Genomic DNA, 24,141 nt, shown 5'->3' with positions numbered 1-24,141 from the left:
GCAGCACAAAAGTGTGCCATCAGAAATGAACAGGTGTGCTGCAGAATTTTGCCATGGCAAGGAGCTACAGTAGGTATGAGGATGGGAATGCGTTAACAGGTGTGCCACAGAAAATTTTTATTAATGTAAGTGTGCCTTGGTCTGGAAAAGGTTGGGAAACGCTGCTCTATATGAAGATTTGTATTGATAGCTATTTGTTGAATATTATTCTGCTGAATAGTGGCCTAGTGCTTGTTTACAGAAGGAATAGAAACATGACAAAATTCATCCTCTTGTATGATTAAACCTACCTTACTTATGTTATGTATAATGTCTGATGTTTGTAATAACTTTTTTAATAGCCACCACATGCTGGCAAGCTGTTGTCTGTATTAAAACATATGCCCCAGAAATATGGACCTGATGCCTTCTTCAACTTTCCCGGAAAAAGTGCTGCAGTAAGTAGTTATTGGTCAAAGTTTATTTTTCTTTTATTTGCTGTGTTCCTGCTTTTACTGACTTTATTTCCCAATCTCCTGCTCCCATTTAACTCGTATTGTTCTGTGCAGCAGTTATGCTCCCTAGTCTTTGTCCTGCAGATGACATTTTTGGTGAGGTATTTATTTGTTTTTATGCTCCCTGGTAGCTATGTCAACCTTAAATAATATTATACTAGCACTATATATGTGTTACTTGTATGGGAAAGCAAACAGTCCTGGCTAGACTAGGAGCAAATGTCAGTACTGTATTTACCTAAATCCAAAACAACCCTGAATTTAAGATGACCCCTCCCCCAATAATTAGATTCTAGAAAAAATGTGGGAAAAATATAAATATAGATGTGTTATAATATTTTCTAAATGTGGAAAAATATATTCTAAATTTGTTTATAATTTTCCATGTCTAGAATATACTTATTGTAGGGCTGTGGTTTAACTAATCCCCCCCACCACTACAGTGGGAAAATTCAGTGACGGAGTGGCAGGTGATAGAGGGGTCTGTAGTTGGTGAGTCAGTCAGCTTGTCCCTTGCTTCTCCACACCTTTTATTTCCTGTCCCCCCACCCCACTGCCTCTGCTCCCTGCAGTTCCTGCTCCCTTTCCTACTCCCTCTGTCCTCCCTCCTAATCCCACCACTTACCATTGCTGTGGCTGTGGCTACGCTCCAGCCTGGGGCATAGAGACAAACATGCTCCAGCCCAGCTTGGTAGCAGTGGCAGCTGCTGTGGCTGGGCCCTGGAGCTGGAACTGTCATGCCCCTGCCACCATTGCTACCAGGCTAGGCTGGGGCTGGAGCATGTTTGCTCCATGTCCCGGGCTGGAGTGGAGCTGGAGCAGGAACAAGAATAAGTGATATGGGGGATTGTGCCTTACAACTTTCATTGTACTCAGTGTACACAGGAATCTGTCTTGTATATTCTTGAGGCACTTTTGAGGAAGTCTTAGAATACACCAAACTGGAAGTGGGCAAGCTTCTGTTTACATTTTTCATTATTTATGAACTGATTTATTTATATAGTGGCTATCTTTAAAAAAAAAATTGGTGTACAGTTCTTGTTCCACATACAGCAATATTTTGATTGTCATATTTCTTATAAAAAATACATGGCACAGTATATTCCATGTACATTTTTGCCATACAGATGCATGCTTTATTTTTAAATCAAATACTAAAAAAAGTTATGGAGCCTTTCCTCAGTGAAGATCAAGTGCCTCAAAACTTGTCTTGAATCATTTAAATCTTTTAAAATCTTTTGTTGTGTACAGCAATTTTTTTTTTCTAAATAACAAAATTGATAACTGAAAACATGACTTCAGATTGTAAAAAGATCTCTCATTCCCATTATCTTACTTTGATTTTATGCATGTATGCAACTTCTTACTACCTGGTGGTTTAACATTAAACACAACAAATATTCAGCTCACAATTAATGTATTTGAATGAAGATTTAAGAGAGTGAAAAATAAAACAACAATATTCCTAAAATCTTAAGTGTAATGCAAATCTGTAACAGGCACATGTTGTTTTGGCTACTTGTGTATGGTTTTACTATTTTCTTCTGTTATTTTATTTTTATTTTTCAGTATGTGATAAATGTCTGAGAAACAGATGAGAAACCTCAATATAATAATAATTTCTTTATTTGGAAAAAAAAAATAGGAATCAAATTTTTGTAGGGAAAGCTATACTAATTAAAGCTATATTCTGAGTTAAACCAACTGCAATATTAATAGGCACTAAAAGTATGTGCATGTGTGTATACATATATTGGGCTGAGACATACATAGACTGATTAGTTAGTTATTGCTGCAGAGAAGGATTTATAGTGTTGCGTTTGGGCAAGGATAGCTGCATAGAGCTTGGGAGTATAATAAGGAGTCTGGCGACACTCAAGTTCTTTGATGTTTTTGTTCATTGGTATTGATTGTCTGGACAGCATCTTTGATCAGAGTACTATGGCAATCTGAGTTGAAATTTATATTGCAAGACTGTGAAGCAAAATGGTAAAAAGTGAATGGTAATGGTTAATAAAAACTACTCAAACAAAGAATCTAACACTATATAAATTGTTGTTGTACCAGCATGTGGTTTGTAATTTACAAGCTTTCTAGCTAATATATAGGTCCTGTATTCTTTATGATGATTTTTGGCTGAAGGTATTGTGTTACATTTTTCTAAATCAGAGCTATAATAGTTTTGTGTCTTTACTTTGTATAAGGCTAAACTAGTCATGACTAGTCTGTAGATAAGGGAATTCTTCAGGCAAAATTTAGAGACTTCCATTTCCTTGCCTGACTTCCTTCCACAATGAGTTTATTATCTTTTGTCTTTGGAATGCAGTGCTGCATGACAACAGTATGGAGATCATAAGTGTGTAAATTTTACCTGTTCTGTTGTGTATTAGCAGAAAATTGAGCATTGCATTTTTAGACTATTTTTAATTTTCTTCAATAAACTATTTCATTTTTCCATGGTTCATTATATTGATTTATGCACATTTTTATGATGAAATCTTTAAAAATGGAAAAAGGACTCTGGCCATGTGAAATAGTACATACCTAGCTTGCACCTTGCCCACTTTGATGGTTCAAGGATTATTTTTGTTTAATATTGCTATGTTAATTTATTTTCTTTAGGCTATTGCCTTGCCTCCTATAGCCAAGTGGCCCTACCAGAATGGATTTACCTTTCACACTTGGTTAAGAATGGATCCTGTAAACAATATCAATGTGGATAAGGATAAGCCATACTTATATTGGTATGTATTGTGTAAGCTTCCACTTCTGATGTTCCATTTATATCCATTTTTAATACTGTTTACTTAGATTGAACAAAACAAGCCTAAAAACATTTTTTTGTTTACTGGCACATTTAGCTTCAGTTATTCACAGAACTTTTTTTTTTCTTTTAAGTTTTCGAACAAACAAAGGACTTGGTTATTCTGCTCACTTTGTAGGAGGCTGTTTGATTGTGACATCAATAAAATCAAAAGGAAAAGGTTTCCAGCACTGTGTGAAATTTGATTTCAAGCCACAGAAGGTGGGTTAATATGGTAAAATAAGAATCATAAATTGCATCAATACATGTATGTAATTAGACATTAGTTGCACTTGTTCTTTTTTCCCTTGAGACAGCTTTGGGAAACATTTTTACCCTGTCTGCTAATTACTACATACATATGTAAAAGAACAGTTAACAATGTGAGAAAATGATCATCTATATCAATTTGTAGTATTCAGAAACCTTATTAAAAAGTAAAACTTAAAGGAATAAATGTATACAGTAGTCTACCCTTTTAATATTTGTCATTTATATTCTTATCCAAGCCTAAAAGGAGAATGCAGTTTATTGAAAAGTTATGACCCAGTAAAATCACAAATGTCAAACAAGTTAGTAGAGAGTTAGGATAAGCTAGCTGTCTGAGTTGTCCTGTGTAGGATAACTTGATTATCTTGGCCTGTGCGTTTCCACATGATTTTTGGCATTTATGAGAAGTTGTAGGAGAGATAGGAAGGTTTTAATGGGTATGAGGAATTTGAGAACCTACTGGGAAGTATAAATGAACTTTCCTGGTTATTGTGTATGGTGTTCTGTGGATTAATAGAGCTTAATTTGATAGGGCTGATTCTAGATATAATGTTTAAACTTTAAACTACACCAGCATATTGACTTCAAAAAAAAAAAGAACAGAAGAGGGTGGGAGAGGGAGCAAAATAGAAAAACTGCAGATGTACCAAAAGGAATTAAGTCCTGCATAATCTATCCCTAGCTAAGCTCAATACATATAGCAGTCCTGAATATTCTAAGATGAATTTATCTATCTTTCTTGCTCACTTTTGTTCAAACTTACTGCTGCTTTCCAGTTTCTTCTCTCTCTTTCCTTCACAAGTTCTGTTAAGTCTTCAACAGAAGTGATGGATTGCTCAGGCTGCCATCGGCGAAATGCTGATTCCTCTCAGTTCTCTGCTTGTTCTCCTGATGCATGCCACTGTTATCCTTTTTTAATTTTGGGCCTGTTGGTTTTAAGAGTCTACTCTCTAGACATGTAGGCTGTATGGATGGGATTAAGAAGGACCTGGGTAAAAGATGCATGCTATGATTTTCTCCTGGTGGACTATTGGCTATATGTCCTAGAGGTTATGATTATATTTGTTCTCTTTAGGCTAGCAACAACCAGTTAACACATTTTAAACACCACTTAGCGTCTTGTTTAGACAACTTAGTTTTAATAAAATGTGAATGTATATTATTTAACTTAGTTTCCAAACATGCTTTTTTTCCTTAGTCTCTTTAGAGCCTTAAATCAAATCTGTTTTTTTCAAGTCAGTGTGAAGCAAGATGGATCATAAGAGAAGTCATCACATTGATTATAACTAGTCATATTATCCAGAACCTGTCTTCCTCACAGTTGTTATGAGTTAGCCCCATATTTTGTAAAAAAGTTCTGTAGAATGTCATGATTCAATTTAAATGACATTGTTATTGTCTAAGGTTTTCTTGCATATTTAACACGCCAGCAAAAATATTTGCTTTGTCAAATGAAGTGTTATTCCAGTGTTTTTGCAGAAATGGTTGTAAACATATTGTGGGAGAATGGGCCTCTTCCAGACTTCCTTTGGAATCCCTTATCAGTAATCCCTTGCTGTAAATATGGATTCTGTTTCTGACTATTTGACACATACTCCTTTGAGATTCTTTAAACTTTTGAATCATCCTTGCAGCTCTTTGGAATCAGAGGTTGATGAACTATTGCAAATCTTAAGTGAAACAAAGTTTAAACATATTAACAAATCAAGTTATAGTCTTTTGCCAGGGTTTTGACATAAATAGTGTTCATCATGCTGTCAAAAGAAAAGTTCTGAGTTGTGGTTATATATCTCTCTAAAATCGTACAACTGTTTGTCATAGGGTGACTGGACATTTTCTTGGGTGCAGTGAGTTAAACCAGGCCAGCAATGAACTTTTCATCTTTTCCATTTTAATAACATAAAGAAACTTGTTAGTAGTCATTGAATTCATATCAACTAAGGTTTTTTCTATGATCTAACTTAACATACTCTTATAAAGACTCAGTATATCAGCAGGTTTTTTTTTATTATTCAGTGGTATATGGTTACTATAGTTCACATCTACAACCGTTGGAAGAACAGTGAACTTCGATGTTATGTGAATGGGGAACTGGCATCATATGGAGAAATAACGTGGTTTGTTAATACCAGTGATGTAAGTAACTTTAATTTTGTATTATTTCACTTTATTTGGAATAGCAACACATTTTGGTATTATTATTTAAAAAAAATATTGTTAAACATTGATATTAGGGCTGTGCAAAGCTTCGGTCCCTGTTTCAATTTGACAGAGATTCGGCCTGATTTGGTGGCCAAATCTCTGAATCCAAATTGAATCAGGAGACCATTTAATCTCTCTGAATCGAATCAGAACCCTCCAAATTGTTTCAGAAAGATTTGGAGATTCGGACATAGACACAGCTTTACGTGTTTTTTCTACATACCTCAAGGTACCAGGCGGCTTGTGAATACTGCAATGCTGGGGCAGGTGGAGCATAACACAGGAGCTCACAGGCTCCCCAGCATGCTCAGCAGCAGGCCCAGAAGAGGACCAGAAGCACTTCCGGTCCACTTCCGTCTCCACTGGGGAGCATGCTGGAGGGCCCCCCTGTGTCCCCCTGCCTCCTGGGTCTGAGGGGGCACCCAGGGTCTTCCTGCAGCTGATTGCCGAGCTGTGGGGATACAGGGGGGGAGCCCCCAGCGCACTCCCTGGCGGACCCGGGAGTACTTCCAGTCCACTTCCGGGTTTGCTGCTGAGCACGTGGGGGGGTCACCTCTTGCTCCTGCGGGACACTCTATCTGACCCAGCATTGCAGTGTTCATGCTGGTACCTTAAATCATAGAATCGTAGAATCATAGAATCGATGAGTCGGAAGGGACCTAGACAGATCATAGAGTCTGACCCCCTGCCGCGGGCAGGAAGGAGCACTGGGGGTGGCAGGGGTCATAAGACCCCAGCCAGATGCCTATCCAGTCTCCTCTTGAAGATTTCCAGGGAAGGTGAGAGCACCACCTCTCTGGGAAGCCTATTCCAGGCTCTGGCCACCCTTACAGTGAAGTAGTTCTTCCTAATATCTAACCTAAACCTATCCTCCCTCAGCTTGTGGCCATTGTTCCTGGTGATTCCAAGGGGAGCCCTGGTGAACAGACCTTCCCCGAGTCCCTGCTGGTGGCCCCTGATAAAGTTGTAGGCAGCCACAAGATCCCCCCCTCAGTCTCCTCTTGCGGAGATTGAAGAGATTCAGGTCCTTCAGCCTTTTCTCATAGGACTGGCCACAGAGGCCCTCAACCATATGAGTGGCCCTCCTCTGGACCCTCTCCGGGTTCTCCATGTCCCTCTTGAACTGCAGCGCCCAGAACTGAGATATGTAGAAAAAACTTTTAAAGCTATGTCTATGACTAAAACACTGATTCTCCGAATCAGTATTGAATCGTCAGACTCGGATTTGGCTGAATCGAATTGGGGACAGTGATCTGAATCAACTAATTGAATTACTGTCCCTGATTTGGGTTGAATCTGAATCGAATACGTTCCATTTTGCTCACCCTTCATTGATATCCTTGCTGTGATAAGTTTGTAAAATATTTTGTTTTTGGGGGGTTTTGTTTTGCTTTAATGGGATCCTTCAACATAATTTAATTCCTCTTTCCATCATTGTCCATCTCTGTAGCTGGTAATATATGCCATTTCATCAGTGACTTGATGGTCAGCAAACCCAGTAGGCTTGACTCTGCAAGTGCCTAAATAGTTGTATTGCATTATGTGAATAAGTGGTCTATTCACTACTTCCCAAATTAGTTATGCATATGTTTAAATGTATACAAGATTCAGCCTCATAGGAGATTAGGAAGATTGTCTCAACTTTCCTACTCTCCATTGTCCAGTTTTTGCTCTTCTAAAACATGGGAGAAAAAAGTCCTGTTAATAAGACTCTTACCCTTGTACTATGAGTTATCTGACTTCTCTGATGTTGGATATTAATTAAGAGTTTAGTGTTTTTGTTTCTTTGGGGGTCTTTTGTTGTTTTTTTTTGTCTTCCACATGTGTTCTTGTAGGTACATCGTTGTTTGGATACACTAAAACTGTTAAGGATATCTTATTTTTGTATTAGTAAATATAAAACATGTTTTCCCCAAATTTCAGGAATTGCTTAATCTCTAAATTAGCCGAAAATGTTTTGTAGTTGTTTGACTCTAAAAAATACCCACTTAATGACTTCTTTTGGAAAAAAAATATTTAATTTTTCATGTAAACTTATGAAAATGTTATGGACCCGAGCAACCAGCCTTATACTTGCTTAAAAAAAGTTTATCCTGATCAAATAAAATATCTTCCTAATATTAATAAATATCTACATGATTGATTTATACTTACTTAGTTCAGAGTCAATCAATTTGATTATTTATTTTACTTTAATTTTGTTTGTTTTTTTATTTAGTGTAACTTGATTCTCTGTTCTGTTTTCAGACATTTGATAAATGCTTCCTGGGTTCTTCAGAAACAGCAGATGCCAATCGAGTGTTTTGTGGACAGATGACAGCTGTTTACCTTTTCAGTGAGGCTCTTAATGCTGCTCAGATCTTTGCCATTTATCAGCTTGGGCTGGGATACAAGGTATCTTGGAGTTGAAGTAATAACTTTTGAAAGGTTTCTTTCAATCAATTTCTGGAGGTTTTTGTGATTTCTATGGCAATTGCATGTATCAGTTTTCTTACCAGGCAATTTCTGTTTATTAAACTGTTACATATATTTATAGATTAATTAATGTTCGGTTAATTATTAGTTAACAGTTATAATACTTAAAAGGGGAAAGAGAAAGAACTAATAAATAGTACGACATGTTTGTCATGGACATGAAGTTATTGAATTCCCAATCAAATTCAGTGTGCCAGTGAAAACAACGCAATGGACATGGTTGCTGGTGTCAAAAAAGGCTATCTATGTTTTAAACAAACACCAGTTTAAACAGTAACTTATTAAATTTGATGCTAAAACTAGGTTAAAATAAGTAACAAAAAGTATCTCCGTTTTTCATTGTTCAATTCCTGCTTCTGTTGATGGGTATGGGCAAAAGTCTTCTATTGCTGAGAGAGAGGATAATAGGGAAGGAAGTTGTTGTCTAAGGATGAATGAACAAATTATATATCAAATTAAAGGGGGGAATTACTGTGGGTTAATTCACCATGTGGGGTAACTGTTTTATTTGTTCACTGGTAGTAAGACAGTTGTTTCAGATATAAACTGCCCTGGTTTTAGTTTCTGTTTAGCACAGGTTTGAGTGAGCACACAATTCAATCACTGTACAGCAGCTCATACGGAGTAACTCTTCTCTCTTAACTAGGTATTATTCATTTATCTGTTCACATACTAAGTGAATAAAATGTAAATTTTAATTGCTTTGAGATCCATTTCCTTATGTAGGCTAGTATTGTGACACCTAATTCAACACACTGAGGAAAAAAAGAGTAGCAAGGCTGCTACTGTGGTGTACTTTTGTTACACTGACTTATCTTTATTGTAGTAGCTTTGGGCTTTAGGCAGATCGCTATATGCCCTAGGTGCTGTACAAACACATGATGGAAGAATGGTCCTCACTCCATCCCTATCCCAAATATTAAACAGTGTTTTGAGTGAACATTTTTTCAATAGAAGGCAGTATTACTTACTTAAGTTTTTTTAATCTAAAGGAGAAGTTTAAAATATTTTCCCTTCCCTGGTGGGTAGTGTCATTCTGGGGCAAAGAAGTTATATAATACTAACTATAAAATCAGTCCTGAACTACAAATATTCATAGTGGGATTGTTTTCTTCTTGCATATTGCTAGAGTTGAGGAGGAGAAATCCTGTGATTTTCATCAGTATTTGTGTTGTTTCGAATGACTGTCCCTTTGGGCAAGTAAGCTTTTAATGTGTTTCTTTTTCCTCCCTCTTTCTCCACCTTTTCAGGGAACATTCAAATTCAAGGCAGAAAGTGATCTATTTCTTGCTGAGCATCACAAAATGTTGCTGTATGATGGCAAACTGTCCAGTGGAATTGCTTTCATGTATAATCCAAGGGCTACAGATGCACAGCTCTGTTTGGAATCCTCACCCAAGGATAACTCATCTATCTTTGTTCATTCTCCACATGCCCTCATGCTGCAGGTATTTTGACATTTTGGCTGATTTTCTGAGAAGAAAAAGGCTGCGTTTGTCAGGTCCTGAAACCATGATTTTCAGACCCCTGAGATACAGGGGGCCCTAATAATACATGGAGAAGTAAAAACTAACAAAACTCTACCTTTCTCCTTGCTTGTCTTCTTATATTGGAGGAGTTGCACAGAACTGTGCATAGCTCTTCAAACTATCACTTCTCTGTGTTCTCACTACTGCCTTAAAACAGATACCTCCTTCCTTACTATCTCCAGAAATGCATCACACGCCATACCCATTCTCCTCTAGCCCATGTTGCTTCCTTTCAGTGCATAGCTCATTTTTTTTCATGAACAACTAGGACCACATGCCCTTATTTGGGTGCGGTTCTGCCATCCATTCTTTCCCTAAATGAACTTGTACATATTTTCATCCTCAAATCTCAATGTGATCCTTTTTCAGTAAGATTATGTGCTTAAAAAAACAAACTCGCACCAAAGATATTATTTCAACTTTTGTATGCAGGCTTTTTCCTTATTCTCCATTCTGTCCCACTCAGAATCTGACAGTCCACATTCCTATCCCTGAGGACATTCTCTTCTAACTCTTCCTTCTACTATGCCAGGGTCTCTAACACTGTAATTCACTACAGCGGTAGAAAGACCTTACTTTGGGCCCCTCCTGGACCTGTCCTTTTAGCAGGAGCCATGATTTGTTTTTTTAAGGCACCATAGTAGGGCAGGGGTGTCACAGTCTTCCAGCCCTGGGGGCTGGATGAGCATCCCTGAGTCTGTGATCTGGGCTGGGACTTAACCCCCTGTGAAGTGGTTGCAGCATGAGGTCCAGCCTGTGCACTGTACATGCCACCCCACAGAACTGGTACAGGAGAAGAGTGCATGTGGTGCATAGGCTAGACCCAGCACTGCAGGCAGCACAGGTGACTGGAGCTGTTATGTGCATTGGTTTGGGGTCTAGCAGTGTGCTGTATGGAGCATGCACCCATGCTGGTCTCCAGTAGTGCCTGCAGCACAGGGCTCAGCCCCTGCACTGCACATTGCATGTGTGGCGGGGGCCAGAGCATGGAGTAGGTCCAGCAACTCATACTTTGGATCTGGCCTACAGGCCTTTGACACCCCTGCAGTAGGAACTCCTCCCAGGGTTGCCTTTTTATAGCAATATGGTATCAGTCCAATTTCTTAAGAAAACCATCATTTTTAAAATGAGTTGTGAAAAAGGTATTAATTTTTTTTGTTTTTCTTCTTTGTTAGGATGTGAAAGCAGTCTTAACTCACTCCATCCAAAGTGCTATGCATTCAGTTGGAGGGGTGCAGGTACTTTTTCCTCTGTTTGCACAGTTAGACTATAGGCAATACTCATCGGATGAAGTTGATGCAACTGTTTGGTGAGTGTGTCTAGATACTTTAGTTTTCCACTCTTTTATTGAAATGAAATGATCTTTTTCTTAATTTAAATTATCCAAGAACATTTTTTCCTGAAACTAAAGTTACAAGGAATAGGAAATTTTTTCTCACACATATGTGTATTATAAATTGAAGTTACTGTACATTAGATAGAAATACACAGTGAATAATAGACATAGTTAAAATAGCCAGTTTACGCCTGTGAACATGCCTGTTTCTGTTAGATGTAAAGTGGAAGCTTAATGCCATTATGGTACTATTGTTTGGACACACCGTGTTTTCAGTACCAGAGGTCTTTTGCCTACACAGGACCTTGAACTAAAGTCAGGATTATTTTGTGTTATAATTGCAGCTGTGCATGGAAACAGATACATAGACCACAACAGCATCAAGTATTAACCAACAGTGGGCCAGAGAGGCTTAAGTTTAAGAACATATATTTCATTAAAACTAATGAACTCATTGATATTTGTTAATTTGTTTTTACTAAAAAGAGTCCCTTGCTTTGTAATGGTAGAGAGGCACAGAAGTAAAACAATGCTAAAATTAATGCAGTGATAAGAGTATGAAGTCATTTGTAAAACCTTAACCTGACTTCTTATATTTGGGCCTTATAATAGCTCTTACTTGGGCAGTTATGTGCTTGTTAATAAAACAGTATAAGTTTTTTGTTTTTAAATGTATGTGTTTATTCATGGACTAGGAGTTGGCGAAAGTAGTGAGTAGAGGAGAGTAGCAGATCAGAATGTCCCTAATTGAACAAAACTTTTACCAAGGTATTCATACAAAGAAATGAATACCTTATACGTTGGAAGAAATAAAACAAAATAAACAAAAAAGCCTATTTTGAAGTAGAGTTCAAGCTGACTTTCAAAACGAAACAACAAATGGAAAAGACAGACATTTTTTGAATCCCCGTTAATGAATTTCTACAGACAAAGATGTAGAAATTCTTTTTCTCCCTTCAGTGTTACTGTTAAACTTGTAAATTGAGAGTTTTCTTAATTTCATTGCTTTTTTGCAAGCAAGCATCCAGTGGCTGAACTTTATGGGAATTTCTCAGCCGGTTTAGGAATGATAAAAAAAAGCAATGCCTCTTAGGCTCTCTGAGCAGTTGATTCCAGCAGCATCTGGCTTGAAATCAAGTCAGTGGCAGTTGGAATTGAATTCAGGTCTTTTGTACAGTAGAACAGTTCAACATGAAAGTAAAAGTGAAATATAAAACAGCAAGATGAAAGTGCAAACTTCCTGAGATCACTTGCTTTAAAAGCATTTTACCACTGGGTGGGTATCACTAAGTCCAGGATTTGAAGATGAAGAAAATCTGATTGAAGCTGTGAAACAGATTGGCTTCTTACAGTCTTAAATATATTTTCATAGTCTTTAGATAATTTCAAATATTAATCTAACCACTTAAATCATGTTAAATGCATGTATGTACTGTAAAAGGAAGGTGCTCTACTAGGAGCTTTTTCTATTTAATGTCTGTGAACCTCATGCTATTTCTTTAAGAAGAAAGTGAATATCTTATTTTTTTTAATGTACTACATTTTGCAGTTCCACGCTGTTGGCTTTCATCATGGAGTTACTGAAGAACTCCATCGCTATGCAAGAACAGATGCTTTCCTGTAAGGGCTTCCATGTGATAGGATATAGTCTGGAAAAGGTAAACCAAAATCAGTGCTTACCCAGTATTGGCTTACTGAACTTCCTTCTTATCCTATCCCCCTCACCTGCAAAACCTAGCATGTGACTATTTTTTCATCACAAAATTTTAAAACAGTTTGATAAAGGCTAGCCTAAGTAAATCTTTCTTTTTCTTTTGTTTTCTTTTTTTTAGTCTTCCAAAGTCCATGTTACCCGAGCTGTGCTAGAGCTATGCCTTGCCTTTGCTAAATACTTGAGTAACTTGCACAATGGAGTGCCCTTGCTCAAGCAGCTTTGTGATCACATTCTTCTTAATCCAGCAATATGGATTCATACCCCAGCAAAGGTAAAATGTTTTTATTTTTGTTATTTGAGTGCTGTTTCAGGATCAGATGCACTTCATTCATTTTATTCCTAATTATTTATTTTAGTGGCACCCAGAGCCCCATCAGGATCAAGGTTGTCTCTGTTCTAAGTATTGTATGAAAATAGTCTCTGCCTAAAGAGTGCATTGTTGTTTTAAACATTTTGATCTATAGCACAAGATTATTTGCATCACGCCAGTTAAGAATCTATTTAAAATAGAGTGCTGTTCTCTGACAGTTCCATTTGCTCTTCTGTTATGACAAGAATATAGAGTTTAATGGAACTTCATCAATTGATTCCACATTTAGTCATGTTGTAAACCAAGTATCTATCATTACAGTGATACTAAAGGTTGACCAAGCGTGTAAAATATTTTGGGGCTTAAAATTATTTACTTATAGTTCTCTACTAATTTCTAGTCAGTACAAGTACAGTGAATGCTAGAACATGAGCAAAAAGACTTATTTTATTAACACAAAAACACTAAAATAAATAGCAAATACTCCAAAAATGATGGAAAGAGACCTGGGTTCCTAGAAAGTTATTATACAGCAATGTACCTGGTTTGATATTAGCAAAATTAATTTTCAGGCTTCTTAATTGAACACATTCAAATAATATGGTTGAGAGGAAAGGATTTTTTAGGGTGATATCTTTTATTGGACCAACTGAATAGTGGGCATAGGTAGACAAGCTTTCAAATGGAAGACATTTTTTTTTTTTAGGTCTGATCAGAACAAGCCAAGTACAGCATAGTAAAAAACAGTTTTTGAAAGGTTGCTTAAATTTGTCCATCCCTTTAATCATTAAGATGTGCATTCATGTGAGCAGCAGTATATGTATCGATACTTTTAGAAACATGGATATGTTTTTTCCCTTCTCTTTCTCACAGCTGTTGTACTAGAAATCTTAAGTGTCCTGTTGTTTTGCCCTAGGTGAGGGTAGTGATATAAAATTGTTGTTTCTGCAGCTGGATGAAAATGCTTTTATTGTCAGCCCCAAACCTTTTAAAAACTACACCTGAGTTACATTTCCCAGAGCTGAGACTAGGGTTGACAGATAATGACATTAAATTTGGCATCATGTTAAGTGCAATTCCTTGACCCTGTGTGATTCCACAAGCTGGGGCTTTAACAAAAAATCCAAGTACGATGAGGCGTGTGGCCAAATCAATCTAAACTCGTAGGATGTTTATACATGTGCTCCAGAAGTGGGGAAGAGGTTGCGGGGAGCTCTAATTAAAGTTGCTGGAGTGTCTCATGTATCAGTGTCCCCATGCTTAAAAATGGTAGCAGGGTCGCTTTAACTAAAGTTAATTCGAGCTTTAGTTAAAGCCCTCCTCCTTTCCGCCCCATGATTTTTAAGTGCAGAGACACTGGAGTCTGCTGGATGGTGGTAACTACCATGTTTCAGCAGACTTGATTAATTGAGCTTACTGCAATGGCCTGTAACTATAGCATGTCAGAGTAGCTTCGCTACTCATGTATAGGTACCCTACATTTCAACAGTTGTTAAGTTTTCCTAGTTTTTAGTCATAATAGTTAAAATACTGGTCACATGTCTATGACTAGTATTTTAACTCATCTCCCTGTTCCTGTGAATGTTTAATTGACATTTTTACTTCCTTACTGGGTGATGTAGGTTCAGTTGATCTTGTACACGTACCTGTCTACTGAGTTCATTGGCACTGTTAACATATATAATGCAATTCGGCGAGTTGGGACAGTTCTTCTGGTAATGCACACTTTAAAGTATTACTACTGGGTAGTGAATCCTCAAGATCGTAGTGGAATCACTCCAAAAGGATTAGGTATGTCTACATTTACTTTACCCTTCATTAGCAAAGTAGTTTTTTGACCAACTTTTGCATCCTCTTTGAAATTGCAGTGGTTGACTTGCAAAAGAATGGCAAAACGAAATAGTTTAACTTGAGAAGTTAAGACCAATTTTAACGTATGGATTTATAAGACTTAATTTGATTGGAATTCTACTAGGACAGTTATATTATGGACAGACATTCTTTTGAAGTGCGTTAAATCTCCCACTTCAAAATGGTCTGGAGTCCCTTCTGTGTTAGAGTTTTACAGCTTCCAAGATAGAAAGCAGAGATTCTTAGCTTGCTTTTTAGGCCAGAGTCGGTGGGGTCTTCTGAGGATTGTTAAGGGGAGAGTCTGTTGACTGTCTGATCACCCCACCACCACCACCCGGCTTGGCTGTGCGCTCACTGCTGCTGTGGGCCTGGTTGGCTTTGCTTCAGGAGGTTTCATCTGCTACAACGTGACACCATTTCCTCAAGGAGCCAGGAATGGAGGCCTCCCATCTTCTCACCTTGCAATCCCTGGCCTAACAGGGGTTCTACCTCCATTTTTGATAGAGGTGGAAAGTCCCAGGCCCATCTAGGCATGTTTTCCATCCTCTTCCAGGTCATCAAAAGCATGGTAGTGTAAGGGACTGAGATTGTCTGTCAGGCACTCTCTAAAGGTATTTCCTTAATATATGCTACTTGCTCTGCACACCAACTACAATATGTCTTGTGTGGATGGCATCATCCTCAGACATCATGGGGGATGGCTTTCTCTCAGACTACCTGCAGATTGCATACTAGCTTTTCTGAACAGCAACAGTTTGGAGATTATAGTCTTGGGTACATGAGATGACAAACAGAGAAGGCAGAGATTTAAAATGAGCCATGTGTCTGCCTGGAGATCTTTACTGAGCTGATACCAGCATAAGGGAACCCATTAGCATGGTGAAACATGCAGGACCCTGCCCTGGATTCTATCCATTATTTCCCATAATTTTGCATGCATGAGTTCTACAAGGGAACCTCCCTGTTCTACATGGCTGTGGCCTTAGAGACAGAAGCCGTATAGGGCAGCTGGGGCAAGTCCTATAGTTGTCTCTTCCTGAAGGACATTGTCTTCCCTAAGAATCTTGCCTCCTGGACAGGGAAAGTCTGTTCTGGTGGTTCTATGGAACGAAGAGGACCTCCTTCGTTGTGAGGTCCTGGCTGCTGGAGCATCTCTACAGGACCCCAGACACCACAGCTGAATCAACAGGTGCCTTGCCACCTCCTACATCCTGGTCAGAAGCTGGCTTGGCTAAGATCAATGATAGTGAAGAAACTTCCTAGGATGTTGTTAAACCACATTTGCAAATGAATGATCTCTGCAAGGGCTGCTTTTGGGACTGTATTTCATGCTGTGAAAAATGCAAATTGTCCTATTTCTTTGGGGTCCCAGGATTCCTTGTATTACTGATGGGCACTGTGAATTTTTTTATTCTAGGTTCATGTTCTTCAGCAATTTTTGCACCTTGCTGTAACAGTGGTCACCTATTGCTGTTGAAGCTTAGGCAGGGAAGGAGGGTGAGCTGTCATCTTCTGGGAAGCTTTGGCTTTTCCATCCCTCGTCCACCCAAATAACTGCTGCATTGCCTGAAATTGCCAGCATTAGTGAATAAAAACAGTGCCTTGACTATTTGCTCTTTTGTTTAATTTTTTCCTGGAACTGGGGAAGAAGCAACTCTGAGGGGTACTTATTTATGACTTCTGGTCATCAATTTGCTGGTGAAGGTGTGGTGGCTATGTTGCTAGAGCCAGCTCCTACAGGAACCTTGCAAACAATAGCAGGTGGCAAGAGGTTATCTGTGGTATTAGTAGATTGGCTTGCTTTTTGTTGCTTACCAGTGCCTTTCAGAGGAACAATAGGGAGTGCTTCAGATAACGGTTGGGCAACCAGCTGGTGGTGGTTAGTATGACGCTCTAGCTCAGCGCAGTGGAAGATTATCTGACACCCCACAGTGCTTCACTTCCCACTTCCTACTCTTCCCATCCTGATTGATCCTCTCTCCCCACAGCTTCACACCAGACCAGTGTGTGAACATCATGTCTCCCTCATCCTCACAGAATACCCGCAAGCATTTCCCTACAGCTACCTGCAACAGGCCAGCCCTCTGCCTCCCACAGCACCTAGGCCTTAGCTGCCAGGAGACATGGGCAACACAGGCAGCCCTAGTAAGGTTCAGTCCTCCAGCACAGTGACAGCAGCAATGTTTTCCTACCTACACACTGCCCCTCATGGAGACATAAGTGACCCTGACTGCAGTCTCCCCGGGAAAACTGTTTGCTGTGTAGCACTCATGGGTGGCATTCACTGGAAACAATAGCAGGTAGGATAACAGCCAGCTTGGGTGTGGGAAGTTTGGGGAAGTTAGAGGAAAAGTAGAAGGAGCTCCCCAACAATAGGGAGATGCTTGGGAGAAGGGGCCTATGATCTTCCTTGGCATCCTTGCGTTGGGCTCTTGTCCCAAGCCATAACAACAACCCACAGTAGTGAAAGGGGTAGTAATTAAGCCAGTTTTGAGGGTAGGAGAGGAGACACCAAGGACCTCTGGAAAGTTCTGGTGCACAATCCAGAGTGGTATATATGGACTTAACTGACAGCCAAAGCCAACTGGTTATGCTGAGAACATAGCCACCACCTCTTCACCAGCCCATCACTTCCCAGAAGTCATAAATTCCCACCCCTCAGCCCCTGCAGGAGTTGCCTGCTTCTTCCCCAGACCAAGTCCCAGTGTGATTGTGGGGGACAAAGCAAGCAAAAAACCCAGAGCCAAGTAGTCAAGGTGTAGTGCTTCACAGTGAAATGTTTCAAAGTTGTTCTGTCTCTGGGGTTATTTCTGAGGCAAAATGACCTGCTTTGGAGTGTTTCATGCACCGTGTATGTCTGTACATGCAGTTTTTGGAGTGCTTTAAAAACACAAGGAGGGTTGGTCAGATGTCTGTTCATATTCTTAGTATTCAATGCATTTCACTAAAGCGTGTTTTATGAGGGAACAAAAGCAAACGACTGCATTTGACTGTCCTCCTGCATATAAAATAACAAATACTTTATACTTTTCCAAAACTTTTAAGTAAAAAATATATCCGTGTACTGTAATGTCAATATAGTTTTCTTCATGTGTAGCATAAAATATTTGCTTTCCTTTTTAAAGATGGACCCCGACCTAATCAGAAAGAGATATTTTCTCTGCGAGCACTCTTACTCATGTTCGTTAAACAGCTGGTGATGAAGGTAAGGTGAACATAAGCGGAGGTTGTATTGTCAGTGTTCCCTCTCCTTAGAATTGTATAAAACTGATTGCATCTGCCATGTATTCCTGATGTGTAACACAACAGTATTCTCTAAGGATGTTTTTTAATTATGATTTCATAAGATGATAAGTTAATGGAACAATACTGAAGGTGACTTCTTGCATCGAGCCCAGTGTCATAGCATTAATAGATCATCTGTTTGTTCTTGCTAAAAGAGCTATTATGCAATTTTAGAAATACCTTCAATTAAGGGGGACAAAAATTGTCATTTTTGCCAGGTTCAGTATTCGGTAGATTGTAGTGGGGAGGGGGTCAAAGGTCTGGTCTGTGGAGAACTGTTTTATTTAGCTAATGGGGTTCTTGGAGGGCTTGGGCTTTCAGGTTAGGGTCCAAAATTCAGGGCACAGAACTCTGTTGGGGATGTGTTTGTGCTGTGCAGGAGAGCAAGCAACAGCTGTATTAATATTTTAGCCACTGCCACCATTTGTCCTGCTGCCACTGGTGGGGATCTGGTTACACCCCTTCTCTTGATGACATGAGGCAGACCAGAAGCAGGACTGCAATGAACAGTAGTAGCAGAACTAGGTGGTGGTTGTTTGCGGACCCAGCCCTCTAGGGGAGGATGAAACTCCTTGCTAGTGGGTTTCGCTACTGTTTGCTAGACAACAGAGGAAGGTTAAGGTGTAGGAATCTTGGGTTTAGTTTTAGGTTTGGGAAGAGAAAATAGTGTAGTGGTTTAGAACGCTCTGTCCCTTCTCCTGTCACCATCATGCCCTCCTAAGCTTGTGTGCATCTGTCTGCCCTCTCCTGACTTTGCAGACTCTTCACACTGGGCATTTGAGGGCTATTTCCTTTTTCTCCACTTAGCTATCAAAGCATCAAAGGAGAAGCATTAAGAATTAAGCAATAAGACACCCTTCTGTCATTGTCATGGAGGCCCCAACATATGGGAATAGCAAAGTCCTGCACAGTCACTGTATTCCTCAGTTGTTTCATGATTACTTCAGATGAATTATTTGGGAATTTAGGTGTCAGTCTAACATTGCCTTTCCTGAGCATGTGCAACCTTTTTTCTTTCTGTCAATTTGATTTAATTTTCAGAGACAGTTCCTCCGTTAATTTTTAGACTCTGCTCCAAAGCATGGATATGCAACAGCTTTTCCATAAAAACAAATGTGACACATTTTCTTTTTTGACATGGACAAAATAATTTAATTTTCCCTAATCTCAGTCCTTTGAAACTTAGTATTTTTCTGCTGAAATCAGTTTGAAGATAGTACTCAATTTCGTTAATATTTAATCCTGAATACTTTGCTTGGCAAAAGTATAAACCAAGAGTGTCAAACTCATCTAGCCCCGTGGGCCAGATGAGAGACTCGAGGCCAGTCTGGCCCACAGACTTGTCCAACGCGGTGGATCCAGGGCAGAGGGCTGGTCTGGCGTGGCTACCACATGCAACATGCACCCTGGATTGGCTCTGTGTTTTGCTTGCAGCGTGTGTGCTGTCTCCATGCATTGCTTGCAGCATGTGCCTGCCCCAGCCCATGCACAGTGAGTCTGAGGCATGTGTTGCACATGATGTGCAGGGCCAGTTTAGTATACACACTGCATCTGGTACCCACTCTAAACTGGACTTGTATGTTAGTTCCCACATGCAGGGCCTGTCTATGGGTCCAATCTAGACCTGTCCTGAATGCAGTGTTTGGAGGGCTGTTTTGCTGGAGGTGCCACATGCAGCATGCACCCCACACCGGCCCCATGGGCTGTATCTAGCAAGTAATCCCAGCCCCATGAGGTATGTGGAACTAGTCTGTAGCACTTGTGCCAGCTCCAGCCTTCATGCTGTGTGCAGCCTGCACTAGACAAGCTCTGCACACTGCATGCAGCCCATGTGATTGTGGTTGACACATGTGGTATGGGGTGCTTAGGGTCAGTCTGAGACCTACAGGCAGCACCACTAGCTGGGTGATAGGGGCCATATCTTTTGCACCCCTGGTACAAGCAGTCAAAAATGGTAGCATTTCATTATAGGGATCACTACTATCTCTGCCTATTATGTGCCTAATGCTTTCTTTCAACATTTTAGGGAAGTGAGTTCTGCAAGTTAATTATGCATTGTATGAAAAAGTTTTTTCCTTTAAATTTGTCTGTTAATTTCCTAGTGTGTTCCTTTTGCTTTTCTGTTATGAGAGAGTAGATAGGAAATTCCCAACTCTTCACTGTACCAGTGATAGTTTAATAGTATTTCACCTCTTTGTTCATTTTTTATGTTGCACTCTGTTATTTTGTTTGTGCAATTTTGAAGCATTTGTTTCAGAGTTTTTAGTTCAGAAACTGTTACCTTAGAAATTGTGGTAGCACTTCAGATGCATTTAAAAATTAATCTGCCTTGTATGTCTCTTACTTTGTACATGACCATGTTTTGCTTACTGCTTTCTTTATTGTTTTACTTTAATATAAAGATGTTAGAAACACATTTTAATTTTAATTTTTAAGGATCATGGAGTGAAAGAAGATGAATTACAGGCTATCCTTAATTATCTACTCACTATTCATGAGGTAATGCTTTTTTGTTCTTGTTGTTCATGATTGGGAAGCAAAATATCCTCCCTTATTTTCTAATAAAAATATCTTCTCTTGCCACAAGATGGCTCTACAGGAAGAAATAACAAATACTGTTCAAAGCTGCAGTATAGTATGTTGAATTACCAATATCTTGCTGTGATTTAACCACTGTGTTCAATAGTAGATTGAAGTTCATTAAGCTACTTGAGTCAAAATAGTTTCTGTGAACTGATTTACCAAGCAGAAAAACAGATGGTGAGACTGACTTAAAAAAGCATGTTTTATTCTGTCTAAATAATATTTTCAGTTTTATTTCTTACCTCCCTTTTATTTTGCTTCTTAAATAAAGCAATACATTGAAAATGTGAATTAAAAATAAAGATGTTAATGAAGTGTAAGGGGAGCTTGTAAACTTAATTGGGAGAAAATGTTGGTTACCATTGATACATCTGCATCTTCATATTTTAGTACCAGGAAAAGGCAGTTTATGCCAGATGTAACATCAAAGACCAGGGAAATGGGGACATAAATCTAAGTGATCTAATCTCTTTTCAAGGGTGCTTGAAATGAGGAAAATAAGGAATTAATTGAATCTACTTTAAGCATTACAGATTTCTTTTTCTTTTGACTATTACACCTATATTTATCCCTTAGTCTGGATTGGTTCTAGGTCATGTGGTTGGCCGCACAACAAGCCATCTTCCAATCCTTTTCCCTTCTGCAGGGATATAGGAAGTGACAATCTTGGCAACAAATTGAGATTAACCCAGATCTACAAAAGTCTTACCTAGCCTTCTTCCAAAAGAGAAGGTAGTAACCTGTCTCTTTTATTTGACCAGACCAAATGGTTTCTATGTTCAAAGCTGAAACATGAAAGCTTGTACTCTCTCTATATATATCTTAGTTAATCTGTAACGGTGAATATCTACCCTGCCTTCTGACTGACTTCAGACTAACACAACGGACTACTCTCTCAACTGAAACAGGCAGAAGCACTGAATTTTGGTGATTACAGTACGTAGGTGTTTTTAGAAACAAAGGTGATAGTTTTCAAAATACTCTAAATGAAAATAGCCCTGCCTTCTTCACTAGGATAGTCATTGAATCTGTGATTCAATATAACAACACCTTCAGGTGACTGAATCCTTTCAGGTTGTATTATGTCTGTGTTTCTAAGGCCCCCTCTACATGTTACAGGTATTGTGGAATTAATTGGTTAAGCAAATACCTAGAGACCAGCTGCATGTACATAGAAGCTATTACACAACAAGGTGCTCCAACCAGCTATAAAGCTAGACCTCTAAAATGTGTACTGTATAGTTGGTTGCTGTTGAGCTTTAATTTGCATGTGTAGCGGTATCAGCTGATAGGGTTCCTACCCGCAGCAATGCACCGTGTCCAGTGTGAAACCCTTGGGCCCTGGGGAATTGAGGCAGCATCAATCCCCCAGAGTTGCGTTAATATAAAGACTTAAATGCAACTTAATGCAAGTTAAGAAATATAAGTTGTGTTAAGTCTTTGTAAGTCACTTTTGAATAGTAAACAGTTTACTTAAAACAATTTCATAAATTGATGTTAAATAGATATAATTCAAACTAATGCTGCTAAAAACCTTTGCTAGGTTAATAGTTAGTCTGAGTTACCCTCCTTAACTATTGCTTCTGGATCCTTGGACTGCATCCCTGGAAAAAAGTACTCCATAAAAGAGAAATATGTTTATACATGAGCATGAGTATGGGAGGAATTGTCACTTACTCCGTTCCCTGATTTCCCACTGCCCAAAATAATGTGTTTGTAGAATTAAACCAGTTGTGTAGAGCACAGAAGTCTGAAGTAACTAACTGGTAGCACTCTTGCTGCTTAGCACTTCGTCTTGGTGTCACACTCTTGTTTCTCACCTTCATAGCTTCTTTGATTCTGCCCAAGTTCTTTGGGTCCTAATCTGACTCACTGTTCCAGCTTGATAGGTTACAACCAGCTGCCTGAAGAACTTCTTTGGCCTAGGACTGGATTATCACTGAACTATTTACAAGGACTGAAATTTCTGAGTAATATTCTAATCTAACATTTTTATATTGTTACCTTTATATTAACATTTTGTTTTGGGTTTTTTTGTTTATTTTAACAGGATGACAATTTAATGGATGTCCTGCAGTTGCTTGTTGCCCTGATGTCAGAGCATCCCAGTTCTATGATTCCTGCTTTCGATCAAAGGAATGGATTACGGTAAGTTAAGCTGTGTAAGTAAGCAGAAGAGAACAGCATTTTGACTGTGTTGTTGCTCACCATAATTCTCACATAAGGTAAAGAGTTCTTTTCTGCATTTGTACTGCGACCTCAAGCTGCTTTTGAGTGAATCTGTACCCACATGTTCTCTTGAGAAGAGGTGACAATGGATTTATTTTTTAAATGCTTCCTATATACTAAGCAGTACCTAAATTAAATTAAGATATTCAGTCTTAAAGGAGTAGTCAGTTTCAGGTAATCTATATTGAACTTCCCGTCTCCAGCTTTATTTTCTCGGTAGACTTATTAAGCTGATAATTGTGAGAGAATATCAGCTAAACTTGGTCACCAATGGTTTCTTCTGATCTTTGGCTTTGACATTATCTGGGATAATTCTCTCAGGTTGTTTTCCTTGATAAAAAAAACTTACCCAGCTGTGCCTGAACAGACCTGCAAATACTGAGTCTCTGAAAGCTTGCAGTGTTGACACTGTCCAGTGAGGGAGCCCCTGGGCACACATCTGTGTGGTCTTCAGGCTCCCTCAGTCTGCCTCAGAGAGAGATGGCAGCAGTGCATAGATCACCCCTGATTGGCTGACTCAGATGCACAGGCTGCTGTGTCTCCCTGCAGTACAATGCAGAGGGCAGTTTGTGTCTCCCTGCAGCACAAATTTAAAATAACCCAGATTTTAAGGAGGTGTGTTCTATTTTCTGTTTGGCTGGAGCAGCAGAGTCCAGCTTGAGCTATGTCTCCTAGGAGAGGGTGGAGGAAGCAAGCTAGGAACAAAATTCCCTAGGATTCTGGAGGACTGTACTTTAGCTTCTTTCCCAGGAGAAAACTCTTGTTTGGAGTAATTTAATCTCAGTTGTTCCTTGGTTTCTCCTGTAGTGGCCATTATTGCTCTGGGGAAAAAAATATCCTGAATATCTGTACACTTACAGTTTTTCCTGGGAGAGCAGTGGCTGTCCCACTGTCCCAGGAGAAACTGAATGTCTGTACATGGCCATGTAAACCTCCCCCCCGATCCTGTAGGTATGGCATTTGTGGGATTTTACTGAGAAGCTTTTTTGAAATTTTATTTCTCACTTTATGGTGTACAACACACTGTTTACAAGCTGTGGGTCTACATGTGGACCATTCC

At 39.2% G+C, this 24,141-nt stretch overlaps 1 protein-coding gene across 9 annotated transcripts in view; it reads left to right on the top strand.

The window, feature by feature from the left end:
- LRBA (LPS responsive beige-like anchor protein) overlaps positions 1–24,141 on the top strand; it is a 580,756-nt gene that overhangs the window by 72,942 nt on the left and 483,673 nt on the right. For all 9 annotated transcript variants that reach the window (XM_019534457.1, XM_019534459.1, XM_019534455.1 and 6 more), the window contains exons 4-16: positions 342–437; positions 3,117–3,238; positions 3,393–3,519; positions 5,584–5,703; positions 8,017–8,163; positions 9,495–9,692; positions 10,949–11,082; positions 12,659–12,767; positions 12,942–13,094; positions 14,756–14,924; positions 18,110–18,189; positions 20,706–20,768; positions 22,903–23,000. In XM_019534457.1, the coding sequence (XP_019390002.1) occupies positions 342–437; positions 3,117–3,238; positions 3,393–3,519; positions 5,584–5,703; positions 8,017–8,163; positions 9,495–9,692; positions 10,949–11,082; positions 12,659–12,767; positions 12,942–13,094; positions 14,756–14,924; positions 18,110–18,189; positions 20,706–20,768; positions 22,903–23,000 (1,616 nt within the window). The remainder of the gene's footprint in view (positions 1–341; positions 438–3,116; positions 3,239–3,392; positions 3,520–5,583; positions 5,704–8,016; positions 8,164–9,494; positions 9,693–10,948; positions 11,083–12,658; positions 12,768–12,941; positions 13,095–14,755; positions 14,925–18,109; positions 18,190–20,705; positions 20,769–22,902; positions 23,001–24,141) is intronic.

This window comes from Crocodylus porosus, unplaced genomic scaffold (genome assembly GCF_001723895.1).
Source record: "Crocodylus porosus isolate Cpor-Errol unplaced genomic scaffold, CroPor_comp1, whole genome shotgun sequence".
Classification (NCBI taxonomy): domain Eukaryota; kingdom Metazoa; phylum Chordata; order Crocodylia; family Crocodylidae; genus Crocodylus; species Crocodylus porosus.
This window is presented reverse-complemented; position numbering and strand designations above follow the sequence as displayed.